The 17,755-nt window shown below is 36.9% G+C and overlaps 1 protein-coding gene across 1 annotated transcript in view; it reads left to right on the top strand.

Moving 5' to 3' along the window:
- Positions 1–275: 275 nt before the first annotated feature.
- The window catches only part of LOC142946589 (complement factor H-like), a 28,359-nt gene continuing 10,879 nt past the window's right edge, over positions 276–17,755 (top strand). Inside the window, exons 1-19 of the mRNA XM_076087999.1 lie at positions 276–345; positions 490–672; positions 941–1,046; positions 1,229–1,305; positions 1,466–1,648; positions 2,472–2,654; positions 2,754–2,948; positions 3,098–3,277; positions 3,933–4,100; positions 4,893–5,060; positions 5,853–6,020; positions 7,358–7,480; positions 8,167–8,334; positions 12,594–12,674; positions 12,906–13,097; positions 13,635–13,740; positions 14,195–14,271; positions 14,998–15,189; positions 16,204–16,242. Coding sequence (XP_075944114.1) covers positions 276–345; positions 490–672; positions 941–1,046; positions 1,229–1,305; positions 1,466–1,648; positions 2,472–2,654; positions 2,754–2,948; positions 3,098–3,277; positions 3,933–4,100; positions 4,893–5,060; positions 5,853–6,020; positions 7,358–7,480; positions 8,167–8,334; positions 12,594–12,674; positions 12,906–13,097; positions 13,635–13,740; positions 14,195–14,271; positions 14,998–15,189; positions 16,204–16,242 — 2,659 coding nt within the window. The remainder of the gene's footprint in view (positions 346–489; positions 673–940; positions 1,047–1,228; positions 1,306–1,465; positions 1,649–2,471; positions 2,655–2,753; positions 2,949–3,097; positions 3,278–3,932; positions 4,101–4,892; positions 5,061–5,852; positions 6,021–7,357; positions 7,481–8,166; positions 8,335–12,593; positions 12,675–12,905; positions 13,098–13,634; positions 13,741–14,194; positions 14,272–14,997; positions 15,190–16,203; positions 16,243–17,755) is intronic.

The raw sequence follows: 17,755 nt of genomic DNA, 5'->3' as shown, positions 1-17,755 counted from the left end.
ATACATGTAATGATAAAAGGAAGACATCCTCATGTTTTCATGGGATTCTTTTGGGGATCGGGAGTGTCGTATAAGGTGTTCTTTATGTGGTCACTTCCTCTTTTTTCTTGTCCCGTTGAGCCTGAGATTGTATTTGGAGGCTGGAACGGATTTACGTAAATCATTGCGCAATCTTATTTTTTGCCTGTGGAATCCACAGCTCTCTCTCTGTCTATAATAGTGTTTCATTCTCCAGTTTCTACTTCTGTTTGGCGGTTCAGGGTTATGAAGATAAAATGCATTTAATAACCGGAAGCTGTGTCCTGGTTTTGTGGATGTATACACTGACCCTTGTGAAAAGTCAAGGTAAGACCAAGTAGTTCAATCAATTAGTAGGGTCCCTTTTATCCTCTTTAATTTGTGGCTTGATGTTCTGTTGGTGGTGGGGGGGGGGGGGGCTAAATAATGCTAAATTATTTTTACTTATTTCTGTTTTTCACTGTCCCATAGACTGTACACGTGAACAGTTTCTTAATGGCAAGCTGTTTGATCCAAATTTCGACACAACTGATCTGGATGCCACCTACGTTAGTGGAACACAAGTGAGAGTGGGCTGCAATGTTGGCCACAGTGGCTTTTTCAGACTGTTATGTGTCAAAGGAAAATGGACATCAAGAGACAGCCCGTGTCAACGTGAGTTACAGTTATTTCATTGTTTGGAAATAAATAATCTTCCATTAAAAACACATAGGCTACGATACTTGTGTACATATTCAACATGTAATGCTATATATGTTCTGTCAAGGCTCAACTTTAATGTATTATTATTAAATGTGTTATACGATATAACGATAAAATATCGTACTGCGTATTATTGAATGGAGGTCCACCTGTATCATCACTGTATTTTGAGCCTTAGAAAGATATTTACCCACATTCTCTTTCATTCTTATGTTTTAAGCGAGATCATGTGGCCATCCCGGGGAGGCCCCGTTTGCAGACTTTCATCTGGAAAAGGGAGACGATTTTGTCTTTGGGTCACAAGTTGTGTACACCTGCAATAGAGGGTATGAAAATATGTATAAACACAATTGTATACTGTTAATTTGTATGTTTACTTATATCTTTGTGCTTTGCTTTGTACATAGTATTCTGTATCACTATACCGTGCATAACAAGAGGTGCAGTTTAAGTTTGACTATTAATAAGCCATTTCCATTATCCATGTTCTACATAATACTCGTTTCAGTTATCAAATGGTCAGTCGCATAAAATACCGGCGTTGCATGTCTGAAGGCTGGGATGGTGTGGTTCCTGTCTGTGAAGGTAAAGCTGAAATAAAGGATCATATTTGTTCAGTACCTTACATACGAGGGGAAATGTCACTGTGTCAGGGAATATTGAAAAACTGTATTTCTTACGTGCTTTTTAAATATTTGAACGTTTTTTGGTCATCCAATTTATGATTTATTTGTTTTCCTTCCAGCCCAACAGTGTCCAGTGATTCACGTGGAACAGAATGTCCAGGTGATTGGGGACCCAGAGGAAGCAATCTATGGCAATGTAGTTCAATTCAGCTGCAAGTTACGCACTGAAATCCTGTCTGGGTCACAAGAAATGTATTGTGATGAAAATGGAGAATGGCGTGGACAAATTCCGACATGCAAAGGTACAGCAGGCTTTCCAAAATGACTTCCTTTTTAGTAAAAGGGTGAAAGTATAGGCAAAGGGGAAGACAGGAACACACAAATACAAACATAACCCACCATGGGATGTGCCGGGCCGATTACAAAGACCGCAGACTCTTCGCATTTCTCCTTTTTGTGCCTCCTTGTCTCCTCTCTGTTCCGGCCTTTTGTCTATGATTCGAAAATCAATTTCAACGCATCTTGAAGGATGTCTCGATTCCTAAAACACATCGCGAGGAAAGAGGAGGCTTGCCGGTGGAGCTTAGATCGTGGGTGCACAGGTGTATCCTTTGCAGAAGTCTTATCAGCACCTGTATAAAAGCATAAAAAAGGTCCACTAAGTTAAACAATAAACTGCACTGATGCTTGCTGTACTTTCGACTGGTTTTAACAAAAGTTTAATATAACAACTCATAATATAGCAGCTCAACTCTCCCGGCTGTCGTCCGTCACTTGCGCATCATCGTTTTTCTACCTACTTTGCACCACGTCTCGCCCTTATGTGCTGTAATTGGCTGTTACTACTGCACTGTGATGAACACCGACCTGGTCACTGGTCGCTCGGCGCTACATCACATGTTGATAACCCGCTGATAGCTCCACTTTGAAAAAAGAAAATGAACTGAGAGGTTCCAGACTAATCCACATTTGGGATTTGATCTGGCGATATGAGAATGTGAGAACCAAAAATATCTCCCAACTGAATGTTTCAGATATTATTTTACTCCAGAGTAAGGTCAATAAGTGATTACTGTGCATCCCCTTTTTATGAAAAAATGTATATATTTAATTTTTTTCCAACAGAGATAACTTGTGCAGTACCCGAGATTGAAAATGGTTTTGTGTCTGGAAATATTCCAGAGTACAAAGAAAATGAGGTCCTGTACTTTAGATGTGATGCTACATATAAACGCACTGTAGGCATACCTTCAAAATGCATCAAACAAGGAAATAGAGCAGAGTGGAGCCCCACACCTGCATGTGAACGTAAGTATAAACTGAGTCATCCAGTTTGATGGTTATATCACACTGACAAGATAAAATTGGTGCTAACAGATAATATGCTTAATTTCCCAACAAATGAAGCAATAAGATGTAGACTGACACTGCCGCCACAGGAGGGAACCAGGTATCAATCTCCTTCCAGAATTGTGTTTCCACCTGGTGACACACTGAGAGTCATGTGTGGAAATAAGTACTGGATTTCACACCCTCGGGAGACCTCAGCAGTGACTACATGCAAAGAGGATGGAGAATGGACTTTCCACCCAGTGTGCCAAGGTATAAAACTACACGGGCTTAGTGCCAGACACAGATTATGAGACTGCTGTTCTTTATTGTGTGTGTGTATGGTTCATTAATTTGTGATGAAGATGATGATTAATCATATCTTTATTACTTAAGTTACGCAAGTCTTTCTCTTCTTCTAGAGGTTGTATGCAGTAATCAAAGACCACAGAATGTGTATCGCTGGAGAGTTTCATGGCAACAACGAATAACATTGGGTGACACTGCAACATATTCGTGTGGGACGGGCTACAAGAACACAGATGGTGCCAACTTGGCCAAATGCACCAGAGATGGATGGAATCCAAATCCACTTTGTCAAGGTATTGTGAAGTTTTAACTATGACATTACTGGTAATTTTGTATCCATATTTGGGAAAGCGGGGAAGGAGCTTTTGGTCCAGTTAGGATTTATTTATTTTAATTCTTTTTTTACCGTAATTGCTGTCTTCCACCAAAAATCGTAGGAACTAAGAGCTAGTAAACTCTGGAACTAAATCAGGAACTAAAAGTTCCTTCTCCAAGTTCTGCAGTTACTTCAATATACTATTAATCTGCCTCGGTCCCAGTCTATGGTGCTCATTGCAACAGTTATCAGCCTTTTTCCAGAGAAAGTCAAGCAATGCTGCTCTGTAGACCAAGAAAAAAAAGATCCATATATGTAATGTTTCCTGTATCTCCACGCTCAATAACAAGGCTCACGTTCACCCCATTATACATCCCTCACCATGACGTAAATAAAGAAATAACTGGTGATCACATTAAAAGAAGAAGCAACATCAGGTGCCATATTTACAAGCATCTTGACCATCTTGCAGTCTTATATTTGCACAACACAAGTACAATTTACTTTTACATCGGGGTGTAACATATCTGAATATTTTACTTGTTGATGTGCCAACTCTGATATGACAGTAAAATGTCACTTTCAAGTCAGTGTACAGAATAACTACATTTTTTTTATTATTATTTTTACAGCGATAACATGCAACAGTCAATCTTACGAGGAGGCAGACATTGAGGGAGAGGTTAAGACCATATACGGGTACAGGGAGCAGGTCCATTATACCTGCAAGGCTGGTTCTGAGGGACGTTTTACTCTAACCTGTAAGGAAGCAGGTTGGATCGGGACTCCACGATGTACAAGTAAGAAAATACAATACACAATATAGTTGAAAGGACGATTGTTGTTGTTTTTTCCCATCATTTTATCAACTTTTATTTTTCATGCTTCCACCACAATTACATTATTGTTTATCAGATTAGAATTGAATCGCTATGAATACATTTTGGGGCAAACATTGGTGTCTTTTTTATAGCAGCAAAGTAAAAAAATGCGGTTAGTGGTTCGCTAAGATCTGCCACCTGTTCTTCTAACCAATTTTCTTGAGCATGCATCTTATTTTATTTTTTTTCACTATTGCAAAATGTCAAACATGTTTTTTATTTAATTTAAAACTAATAACCAAAAGTTCCTTCTCCAAGTTATGCAGTTACTTCAATATACTATTAATCTGCCTCGGTCCCAGTCTATGGTGCTCATTGCAACAGTTATCAGCCTTTTTCCAGAGAAAGTCAAGCAATGCTGCTCTGTAGACCAAGAAAAAAAAGATCCATATATGTAATGTTTCCTGTATCTCCACGCTCAATAACAAGGCTCACGTTCACCCCATTATACATCCCTCACCATGACGTAAATAAAGAAATAACTGGTGATCACATTAAAAGAAGAAGCAACATCAGGTGCCATATTTACAAGCATCTTGACCATCTTGCTTGTCTTATATTTGCACAACACAAGTACAATTTACTTTTACATCGGGGTGTAACATATCTGAATATTTTACTTGTTGATGTGCCAACTCTGATATGACAGTAAAATGTCACTTTCAAGTCAGTGTACAGAATAACTACATTTTTTTATTATTATTTTTACAGCGATAACATGCAACAGTCAATCTTACGAGGAGGCAGACATTGAGGGAGAGGTTAAGACCATATACGGGTACAGGGAGCAGGTCCATTATGTCTGCAAGGCTGGTTCTGAGGGACGTTTTACTCTAACCTGTAAGGAAGCAGGTTGGATCGGGACTCCACGATGTACAAGTAAGAAAATACAATACACAATATAGTTGAAAGGACGATTGTTGTTGTTTTTTCCCATCATTTTATCAACTTTTATTTTTCATGCTTCCACCACAATTACATTATTGTTTATCAGATTAGAATTGAATCGCTATGAATACATTTTGGGGCAAACATTGGTGTCTTTTTTATAGCAGCAAAGTAAAAAAATGCGGTTAGTGGTTCGCTAAGATCTGCCACCTGTTCTTCTAACCAATTTTCTTGAGCATCCATCTTATTTTATTTTTTTTCACTCCTGCAAAATGTCAAACATGTTTTTTATTTCATTTAAAACTAATAACCAAAAGTTCCTTCTCCAAGTTATGCAGTTACTTCAATATACTATTAATCTGCCTCGGTCCCAGTCTATGGTGCTCATTGCAACAGTTATCAGCCTTTTTCCAGAGAAAGTCAAGCAATGCTGCTCTGTAGACCAAGAAAAAAAAGATCCATATATGTAATGTTTCCTGTATCTCCACGCTCAATAACAAGGCTCACGTTCACCCCATTATACATCCCTCACCATGACGTAAATAAAGAAATAACTGGTGATCACATTAAAAGAAGAAGCAACATCAGGTGCCATATTTACAAGCATCTTGACCATCTTGCTTGTCTTATATTTGCACAACACAAGTACAATTTACTTTTACATCGGGGTGTAACATATCTGAATATTTTACTTGTTGATGTGCCAACTCTGATATGACAGTAAAATGTCACTTTCAAGTCAGTGTACAGAATAACTACATTTTTTTATTATTATTTTTACAGCGATAACATGCAACAGTCAATCTTACGAGGAGGCAGACATTGAGGGAGAGGTTAAGACCATATACGGGTACAGGGAGCAGGTCCATTATGTCTGCAAGGCTGGTTCTGAGGGACGTTTTACTCTAACCTGTAAGGAAGCAGGTTGGATCGGGACTCCACGATGTACAAGTAAGAAAATACAATACACAATATAGTTGAAAGGACGATTGTTGTTGTTTTTTCCCATCATTTTATCAACTTTTATTTTTCATGCTTCCACCACAATTACATTATTGTTTATCAGATTAGAATTGAATCGCTATGAATACATTTTGGGGCAAACATTGGTGTCTTTTTTATAGCAGCAAAGTAAAAAAATGTGGTTAGTGGTTCGCTAAGATCTGCCACCTGTTCTTCTAACCAATTTTCTTGAGCATCCATCTTATTTTATTTTTTTTCACTCCTGCAAAATGTCAAACATGTTTTTTATTTCATTTAAAACTAATAATCTACTTTGAATAGACAAGTAGTTAGCACTCATTAACCTACAGCTCCATGCCTCATTTCCATCGTTACAACTTGTCTGGCCAAAATAGCTTTCCTTTTTTTTCATCCTTAACGGGTTATACATGTGTATATTGTGAGAGTTTTGTTAAATGATCAGTATTAATGTGCTCATTCTGGAGCACCACAAGGTCTGACATGAGAAGTACCTTGCTTCCTTCTTAAATTAAATTGTTTGTTTCAAAATATTTGAATTTATTTAGGGTTTGGTAAGTAATTGCATTGACTTTGTTTCATGAACAAAACATTAAAAAACTTCACATCGACAATGCAAAAATGACCAACAATGAAAAGGATAATTACAGGCTCAATGAACATGTCCAATATGAATGCCGGAACGATGCTAAAAGAGTTTTTACTGTTACCTGTGAGCAAGGTGGCTGGACAGGGATAAGGAACTGTTCAGGTAAGAACATAACGGTACAACAAATATAGTTGTTTTAGGGATAATGTGTGACTGGAGTTTCTATGTGTTGATAGCAATAGAAATGGTAAATATCTCCTAACAGCTAAAAAAAATCTAAATTGCATTATTAATTTGATTACCCACAGTAATGGAGGAGAAAAACATTACGTGCACACGTACGTACAAAATGTATTTCACAAATGGGATTTAAGTTTGCCAGTTTTGTGTTTATACAGTATAGCGATTAGGTTTGACACCACAATAAAAAAAAATATATATAATTGGTGCTATCTTATTTTTTATTTTTTTTATATGGATAGACATAGAACCCATATTAATTTAGATATCTTGAGGTGATAGGCCAAGGGACCCCTGAGAATATGGCCATACCAATTTTTTTGCTCCCTGAAAACTCAAACACGCAGGAATTCTGCTCAGGAAACGTCAATAAACTGGCAGTGTGTACACACAGACTTCAATAAGAAAAATAATCAAAAGGCTTTTTTGGGACTGACTCATTTGGTTTTATTTTTGTGGTTTTTTTACATTCTTTTAGCTCCTTTGGGTTGTGGGACGCCACCACCCCTTACAGACGGAGACACCACAGAAGCTCTAAGATTCCAATACCGCCATGAAGAAAGGGTTCAATATCGCTGTCAGAATTACTATACCATGGAGGGTGAGCCTTACAAAACCTGCATGAATGGGGAATGGATTGGACAGATCAGGTGTCTAAGTAAGTAACAATTCCCAGACATTTTTCATGTGGCATTCTGTGAGGATTTTGCAAACGTAAAACTGATATTCTGGTTCCCAGTGTTTGCATGTAGTGGCTTGATTAATATTAACAGAATATATGAATTATACAGGGCCATTACACAGAGTGTAGCATTTCTTTAGGTCTTATGTAGCTTCAATCTAAAAAGGTTTATAATAATAATTATAATATTACAGTACGTCTTTCACAGTTGGCTGGCCAGTAATGATTTATATGCTGAGTATTGTAACACTACATGTTAACGATTAACGATGTTTTTTATTTAATTTAAAACTAATAATCTACTTTGAATAGACGTGTAGTTAGCACTCATTAACCTACAGCTCCATGCCTCATTTCCATCGTTACAACTTGTCTGGCCAAAATAGCTTTCCTTTTTTTTCATCCTTAACGGGTTATACATGTGTATATTGTGAGAGTTTTGTTAAATGATCAGTATTAATGTGCTCATTCTGGAGCACCACAAGGTCTGACATGAGAAGTACCTTGCTTCCTTCTTAAATTAAATTGTTTCAAAATATTTGAATTCATCCCGAAAACCTGGAAGGTTTGGTAAGTAATTCATAATTTTATTGACTTTGTTTCAGGGACAACGTGTAAAAAACTTCACATCGACAATGCACAAATTACCAACAATGTAAAGGATATTTACAGGCTCAATGAACATGTCCAATATGAATGCAGGAACGACGATAAAACAGATTTTACTGTTACCTGTGAGCAAGGTGGCTGGACAGGGATAAGGAACTGTTCAGGTAAGAACATAACGGTACAACAAATATAGTTGTTTTAGGGATAATGTGTGACTGGAGTTTCTATGTGTTGATAGCAATAGAAATGGTAAATATCTCCTAACAGCTAAAAAAAATCTAAAATGCATTATTAATTTGATTACCCACAGTAATTAAATTAAAGATGTGTATTGTTGAACAATTTCTCCTTCATGCTCTGTTTCTCCCATCAACACAGACATGTCTGATAAGTGCTGCTCCTGAAGCACTTATTGATATTGATATATAGTTTGTAAAAGTTTTCTCTTTTGTTTTATCAGACCAAGAATCTAAAGCTTTGCAAATGGTGTTGTGAGGCTGTACTGTATTTAGACACAGCAGTGCTTTGATCCTAATGCCAGCATGCTAATATTCAAAATGACAATAATAGCATGCTGATGAATAGCACGTATACTGTAATGTCCAGCATGTTAACTATCTTAGTTACGCGCGTAGGCATGCTAACAATCGCTATTTAACCGTTGATGCTATCTGAATATAACTTTTTTTTGTTGTTGTTTTTCACTGTTAGAATGTCCGAAAGCTGTTGTACCAAATGGATTTGGCGTTAGTTCAAACAATGACAAACTGTTCTACACCTGCAATGAAGGGTTTAAACTTTCTACCAAAGGCTGGTGGGCTGAGGTCAAATGTAATGATGGCCGGTGGTTTGGACTTGAACATTGCATTGGTAAATCATCTTTAATCTACTACACGTCTAGTTGTAACCCGCATCAAGTAATCCAAAAAATCTACTTAAAGCTGTACATCACTTTTAAGTAAAACATTTAGTAAGGAATAAGCAAAGATTTCATAAGCATATAAACGATGAGTATATTCTGAAAGAGACGTCGAACCTACCCACTCCCACGTACTACATTGACAGTGAACGCATCTTGCCCCATTCCTCATACCTGATATGGATGCACAGCAGCATATTTTTGTTTTAATAGGCTTATGAACAATTCATATGTTAGTTTAAATTTGTTTTTTTATGTCACATCTTTGATGCAGACTAATTTTGAAAGAAGTCATTTTGTTATTGCTAGAATCACGTTTGTTAGCAACAATATACAGACCTAAATGTTTGTAATGATGATCTCTCTAGCGAATACAGCGTGTGGAGAAGTTCCTGTGATTGCTAATGGTGAAGTGACACCTCTAACTTTAAAAAATCAAACCGCACGGATTGATTGTAACGAAGGATATCACCCAGAGGTTGACCACATAACTTGCAGCGAGGGAAACTGGCTTTCAAATGGAGTATCCCCCAAAACAATCTGTACACGTGAGTCATCTTCAGTCTAATTCTATCAGATGTAATTAAGTGTGTTTATTTAAAAGATGACACGGCATAACCTAATGCTCTACGTGTTTTCAGGTCTTGCAGCAACTGGCGTTCCTTGCAACCCACCACGTAAAGTTGACAATGCTGTTGTTGAGGCTTCATATCAGAAGGAATACTTGTCTGACTCTGCAGTAACATATCGGTGCCGTCATGATTATACTATATCGGAGGGTGCAGACACAATTCGATGCGAAGATGGCCGATGGGAGGAGAAAAACACTACGTGCACACGTGTACGTACAAAAAGTATTTCACAAAGTCGCAAACAGGAAGCTTTAAGCCGATTTCAGATTTAAAGATATGTTATATATGCTGCGTGAATATATACAAAAAAAGGGATTTAAGTTTGCCAGTTTTGTGTTTATACAGTATAGTGATTAGGTTTGACACCACAATTGAAAAAAAAACATACTTGGTACAATGTTACTTGGACAACAATATTTGTATATTTATATGGATTGACATAGAACCCATATTCATTTAGATATCTTGAGGTGAGAGGCCAAGGGACCCCTGAGAACCAATGTTTCCCCATGCCAAAATTCATAGCGTTATTTAGCCCCCTTCCTGACCAGCTAGTAACAAGGTTGGTACCATTGGATTTCTTTGGTCATCCAGTTTCATACAATACCAATACATTCAATCTGGCTTTAAAAAATGATGTAATTGTCTGGCATCCCGCGGGTATCGGGATTCATACAAAACAAGGGCAAGTCTTTAGTCAGGAAAGAGTTTTATTGCAAAAACTAGACCGATTATTTTTTAAATATTCTAACCCACTGCATGTTGACATGTTATGCTGAACACAAACATTTTCTCCCACAGCTTCTAACCAGCAGTGATGCTCATGATCCAAAGAAGCCTCAATAATACTGCCATGTGTGCATTATTCATACTGATGTATCGTCTTGATACATTATACATACGGTCTTTGGACATTAAATGACTGAATCAAGTATCTGTGTAATAAAGTGATTTTAAACCATAAAGCTTTGCCATATTGAATGAAAGACAATAACAATTAAAAGGCTTTATTTTGTATTTTTATTGATTTTATTACGAAACTCGGGCCTTTAATTACTAAATGGTGTTATTATCTCATACATTTCAGTTACCCAGCACTGTTTTTCATGGAAGTGCAATTATGAAAACACCTGAGGAAAAGAAATAAGTTAACCTTTGTCAAAATATGAATAAATGACATTAAATCAACACACTTTGCCAATGCCTCTTTTTGTAAAATGCTGGTCAACTGTAGCAATAAAACGTAACATGCTTCTTATAATGATGTGGAATCTTTCTAATCACGTCCAGAGGGACAAAACAGCATTTATAGATCAAACACAGTGCACTCACATTACAGTTGTCAACATGTAATAATATTGATAACCGTGATTTCTGTAGCGCACCTCTATAACATTTTACAATAATTCATTATGAATAACATCATTTATTATACGTACATTATTTTATTACAGACATGCAGCATACATAACAATTACCAGGAAAACAGAATTCGAAAAATGCCTTTTGAGCAAAGTTTTAGAGGGAGGCAGTGATTCAGCAAACTTCTTGGTATTTGGAACGGTTTGCTTATGTATCAGCACAATAGTGTTGTGGTTAATTTGATTCCTACATTACATCGTTAAACTTTTTTTCAGTCTGATCATGCAAGGCAGTTTTATAGCTCTTTTCAAACAAAATGACAATTTAAAGTGCTTTACGTTGGCAAAAAAAGCATTAATAAGCAATGAAAACGTTTTAAAATATTAGATCGAATAAAATAAAATACATTAGATTAAATATAATTCAAATAGAGAGTGTCACAAATACAGTTAGAGTGCAGTTACAGTTTAGTAATAAGTTGCAAGTTGCTCAAATGCAACAAATAAAATAAAAGTGCAGTAGAGTAACCTGTCAATAAAACAGCAGAGTTTTTAAATTACATTTGAAATGTTTGTTGTGCTAAATATTTAACCTGCTCTCTGTTAATCATTAACACACTGACATCCAGTCTGGGGACAAAGTTAACCTGAAGATAGGTTGTGGTCAGAATGGGGATTCAGCAAGCTGAATGTTGGTCAATACAATGTCCTAAAATTAAAAGTGATGATTTCTGAAAATTTAGGGGGAAAAATGAAAGTGATGCATGTTTTGAGAAATTCAATAGTGAAATTTTCTCACCAGCATTGATGTACTTTTAAGTATGAATCACTATAGTGCAATATAAACAGTATTGCTCTCTCAGTACCATTTAGTCTAATTCTTTTATTGACTGATTGTTCAACTTAACGATTTTTACAATGGACTTTGCACAAGTGTCAACACTGTTCATGAAACAGTGAATGTGGTAATCAAACTGGACAGACTATTTCATCACCAGCAGATACTCACAAACATCAGGTACTCAGCTTCAATCAAAACAATTTATATTAGGCTGCCCTTACGCTGTCGTGTATTAGACATATTATTTGTTTTTGTCCTTGTTGTTGATCCTGTCAGGTCAAACCTGATGCGATTCATCATAAATGTTTCCTGACGTCCGTTCCAAAAGTGTATATGTTATCAGAAAGTATCATATTTTCTGGCTGAAAAGCAGATTCCCTTCCAGGACTTTATTAATGAATTTGATTGGATACTAAAGATGTGCATTATGAAGAGTCTATGGATTGATTTATCAATGCACAGAGGATACTCTACATGGACTTTTCTGGAACTTTTAGTATTGCTTATGTGAGGTGCGTGCTGTGTGTGTTTCCATGCGTCATGTTGTATTCATAAAGCCTTGTGCAATCCCACGGGGCAGTCCATGTTCTGTCCCTTGGTACTCCCTGAGGACTACAGCTGGGGACAAACAAAGAATACAGTTAGAGTTTGTGACATACAATACAGTTAGACTTGACCAAAATGCAATTGTCTTTCATCCTTCTGTTTCTCCAACTGTGGAGGAACGTGGACGTCTCTTTATCACAGAATGGTAAGACACTCGGAAAGTGCAAATGGTTGTTAAGTTAAAAGAAGCGGGATCTGAAGTGTGTATGTTGTGGTTGGCTTATTTACAGTACAGTGCACAGTTATGTTTTTTCCCAGCCACATATTTAAAGATCTTCTGATTCACATGTTGTGATATGACTCTGACTGGCGTCTTTAGTGTACAACTGTTGAGAAGACCAATTTCCTCTTTTCTTCACATGTTGCTGTTTGTTAGCATGTTCAAAGCTCCCAGATGTTCCTCACTCCCATGTGTCAGAAGACACCAAAAAAGCCGTCTACCAAGAGGGAAACGTGATACATTTCACTTGTGATACTGGTTATATATCAGGTCCAACCATCACTTATGTATGTAGTCCTACAACCAGAGGCTGGTTGCCAGCCCGTCATGGTCAAGGAACGTGCTACTGTGAGTTAAATGTTTTTCTGCTCGACTCTTTCTTTCTTTCCATTTTGAGTGACCGCAGTAATCAGGTTACAACAAATGTGAATCCTTTTATATGCTGGAATTCATTATCTTTTCTTCTAAAATCTTGTTTGACTGTTTTTTGACAGATTATTGTGTGCAATTAATTGTCTTGAGATGATAATTACATATTTTCATGCTATTATTTGGGAAATGTCTGAATAACTTATTGCATAACTTAACTGTTATGGTACTGAGAGTTGAAATATGCTGCTTTATGTTTTGGGCAACAATTTCCAGCAACTAGACATCAATATGTTTCTTCAAAGCAAAAACAAATAGCATGGTTGCTGCACAATGAAGTGTTATTATTCAACAAACAAAGTTGAAACGAAATCACGTCGCTGTCAGTTTACTGGCGCTTTCAACTAAAATGCATCAAAGAAGCGTGAAATGATAACTTTCAAAATAGGATTTGAAAAATCATGTTAGAAAATGTTTGGTTGAGGAATGATCTCTTTTTTTTTGTTTTTCTTTCAGTAAAGCCATGTGAACTTCCTGATGAAACTCCCAATGGCTATTATCAAATTATCAACGGTGAAGAGTTTGTATTTGGAACCACAATCAAATACTTTTGCAATGCAGGGTATGTGCATTTGGAATGATTCATAAAAACAATTATTTATTTAAAACACAGTATAATGTAGATGTAAGCAGATATTACATTTTTAAATGTTTTTAATGATTGTCAATGTTTTATATGATTATGTGTAAGTTAGATTATATATGTTATTGTAATATATTGTCAATCTGGTGCAGCAGCTACAGGTTTCACATGAGGAGTTATTGTGACAAATGTATTTCTAAAAGCAAAGAAAAGTTTCCATATGTGCTTACAACTACATTATATTGTGTTATACGCTATGTATTACTTGTTTATATTCTGCTTATAAATGTTTGGGTTCAAATAAAGTGTTACAGACGCGGCATAACTATTTTTGAATGGTGTATAAGACAACAGAAAAAGAGCTATCAACCTGGCACATTGTTTTTCTCTGCTCGATCATTTATGATGAACACTAACGTACTGTTCTTTGTAGGTATCAAATGGTGAGTAAGGATGCCACCAGGACTTGTTTGCTGGACAAATGGACCAATCATGTGCCAATATGTGATCGTAAGTCTTGGTAACAGCACAGCAGCAATTTTGTTCAAAGAAAGCTTTTATTAAGCAAAACTCCCGTTCATTTTGACATCATAGACGTTGTTACATAACTCACAGTTGAAGCACTTCTATGGCGTATGATCGGCATGAAACTCTCCCGGCTGAATCATTCGTACGATAGATTAATAACCATATATTCAAATATCTGGTTCTGGTTTGATGAAAAGTCAATGGTACAAACCTGTGTATATTAAAACACTTTTAGGTAGGGGTTAATTACAACTCCCACGGTGCATTTTGGCAAGAAAGCTCCCCTCACTGGTATGTGCTTCAACGGCTGGTGGAAGATTACGCTTTGGGGAAAAAATATTTTAAAATCTGCAGCTTCAAACAATTCACTTTTGATTTTCTGGGTCAATTTTGGATGAATTCAGCAACTAAGGTGCTGTGTTTTCTTCACAACTGCAACACCAAAGCTTTTTGAATTGTGGCTCAAACCTCTCACTGGCTTCTACAACCGCTCAGTGGTACTGTATTTAACCAAATGTATACCAAAAACGTGATTTTTCAGAAACAAAGCTAAAATGAATTAAATTGTTGGTCACGACATAACTATCCAGGGTCGTTACATTATCTATAGGAGTCCTGTGTTTCTATGCTAAATAACAATGAGTTAAATACAACGTCCTCCCACTTTTTTCCCTTCATTGACCTAACCGACTCTTTGTGTTTACTCAGCTTCGAGCTGCGAGCTCCCGCCCGTAGACGAAAGTGTTACGGTACAAGGTTTACCGGAAAATGAAGGTTCCATACTTCCTGACCGCTTCCTCACGTTCAGCTGTGATGGTCCTGGGAAGTTTCTGAATGGCAGTTCAGTGCTGATATGTGGTAAAGATGGACGGTGGGATAATCCATTCCCCTCTTGTGAAGGTAAAGCCTTTAAGATGCAAATAATAATTATGTAAACAACATTTATGTAATCATTTTTAATTATAGATCATGTTACAATTCACTAAAATGGCTGCATACCTAACCCTAACCCTGTGGGACGTAGACCCCAGGAAGAGTAGCTGATAACAACTAATAAGAATCTGAATAAACAATAAACTGTCCACTGAGTTTTTAATTTGATAATTTCTGTTTTATTCTCTCCAGACAGCACTCCTGGAGTTGACCGGATGCAGCCTCATCTCAATGCTGATGGTAATAAAATGATAATAGATAAGATGATACATTTACAATAGAAATAGTCTCAAGAAATTAAATGTTTACAAACTGAGAAGTTGAGGAGTGGAATGCGGCCTTTCCAATTTACACTGGTACGTTCACTTTTCATTGGAGGTTAATCCTATTTACATTGATGTTTTAATTTGCATATGTGGGTTAGGTTTGGGTAAAGACGTGACCACCTGGTGGAGGTCACGGGGGGCACGGGCACAAGGGGAATATTTATCTAAAGAGATCTCAGGTGTTCTTTTAAAGCAGCATAGATATGCTAAAAAATCCCCCATAGCAAACAACCTTCTAAAAGAATCAGTTAAAAATGGGTAAAAGGTTTAAAAAGACATCAGAGCAGAGGCAAGACAGGCAACGGGAGTCGACCATTAAAAGAAACTCCAGGGTCTCCAAGGTCCGTCCCCCGGTGTGGATTCCTGTAAAATTCATAAAACGGCCAAACAAGGGGATAAAGGTATAAAAGCAAACCCGCACACAGTGTTTCCTTAATGAATATATAAATAAACATAAAAGAGATATAAATAACTAGAATATATAACAAATATAAAATGAGGATAAATAAACATACAGTATAGGTATACACACACACACACACCCCACATCTAAAACTTTAAAAAATAAATAAATAAGTGCTTTAAAAAGTAAAACCATCCAAAAGTGAGGCAAGGTAAGGAAACACTGGGTTAAAAGGATAAGTGCCATAAAAAGGTGTAAGACTTTGCCCAATGACCTCTTCCCCCATCAGCCGTTAAGACGAAGGGAGAAAAAAACGGGGGGGGGGGGGAAGAAGGGGAGAAAGTTTTTTAGAAAAAGTCGGGAGTCCAAAGTGGGCCTCGTCTGCCTGTAGAGTTAAAATAGATAAATTTATCAATAAGATTAAAAGACAAGATAAATATATTTATAAATAACACATAATCAATAATTTAGGATAAAAGCATGCATAATATATTAAAACCACACGTAAAAGATAAATATAATCTCTCTCTATAGTCTCTCTTTTTTGAGAGACACACAGGACATGGAGGTAGACTTGTGAGAGACGTCCAAGGTCACATTTAGCTCAAAGCATCAAGCGTCAGGTCAAAGCTAAGACGGAAACTTAAAGGCATTTTTATCACAGGTGCCTTTTCCATTCAAGAATCTGTATATACTATATATATACCAATAATTAAACCTATAATTACTGGGGTTTTTTGGCCATTTGGGGGCACAGGAAACAAACTGTGGTACAACCGTGACCGTGATACAGATCAACTTTTGAGTTGATAACTTCTTAGGAAAAAGTTGCCTGTTTACACATATAGCAGAAATAAGAGTAACCTTAGCATTCATTTGGAGTTGTGTTTCTGGCCATCGAGCAAATGAAAGTCAAATATTCACTCATCTTTTAGCTCTGTTTTTGGCCTCCACCATAGACTGTCTATGTATGGTGTACAGTGAATATATATATTGACTTAAACGTGACATCACCCATAGGTTTCTGAAGAACCCTTTTAAAGCTGTCGCCATCTTTGCAGAAACGACACAGCCTAAAATAGGCAATGAGGTGCATCATCGGTGGAGCTAGCAGCTAATGACCTGAGACAGCACTCACCTGTCAGTCAAAACGGCCACACCCTCAATTATGCCTAATTTTAAGCCTTAATAACTTAAAAGGGTGAATTGTATAACACATGTTTTTTAAATCTCCCTCCCTTCATGAATGCGGACAAATATATGTACATTTTTTTAACCAGGCTGTGAACGTCTATTTCTGCTGTAAAGTTGGGGGTCTATGGAGATTGACTGACTTTTGGAGCCTGCTTCAAGTGGCCATTTGAGGAACTGTAGTTTTAAGCAATTCCACGTTGGCTTCATTTCTCAGCACCAGTGGTTGCCGCTTGGTCTTCACCAAATCATACGAAAAGAATCTGGTTATTTAGCTGCTAAATGGCGCACTATGTTCATCAGCTAATCACTAACTGTGTCTGCTGTTTGTTGCTGAGTAGGTAACAATCGGTTTTCGTTGTTTATTTTTGCTATAAACAGCTGCCTGCTGACACAGAAAACAATGCCATGAGAGCTGAGAGAGTGAAGTTAAGTTGGTAAAACAGTAAAGTTGCAGACCAGAAAAACAGCGAAGACGCTATAAAGCTCAACAGAGCTGAGGGTTTGACAACAGACCTTTTCAAATGAAAGTCATGTGATCCAAGTATTAATTATAGACTCTTAAATGAAAAACAAACATGTCCTTAGATAGAAACTAGTGACCAATGCCTCC

Source organism: Anarhichas minor, unplaced genomic scaffold (genome assembly GCF_050575085.1).
Source record: "Anarhichas minor isolate MPS153535 unplaced genomic scaffold, ASM5057508v1 ptg000010l, whole genome shotgun sequence".
NCBI lineage: Eukaryota > Metazoa > Chordata > Actinopteri > Perciformes > Anarhichadidae > Anarhichas > Anarhichas minor.
This window is presented reverse-complemented; position numbering and strand designations above follow the sequence as displayed.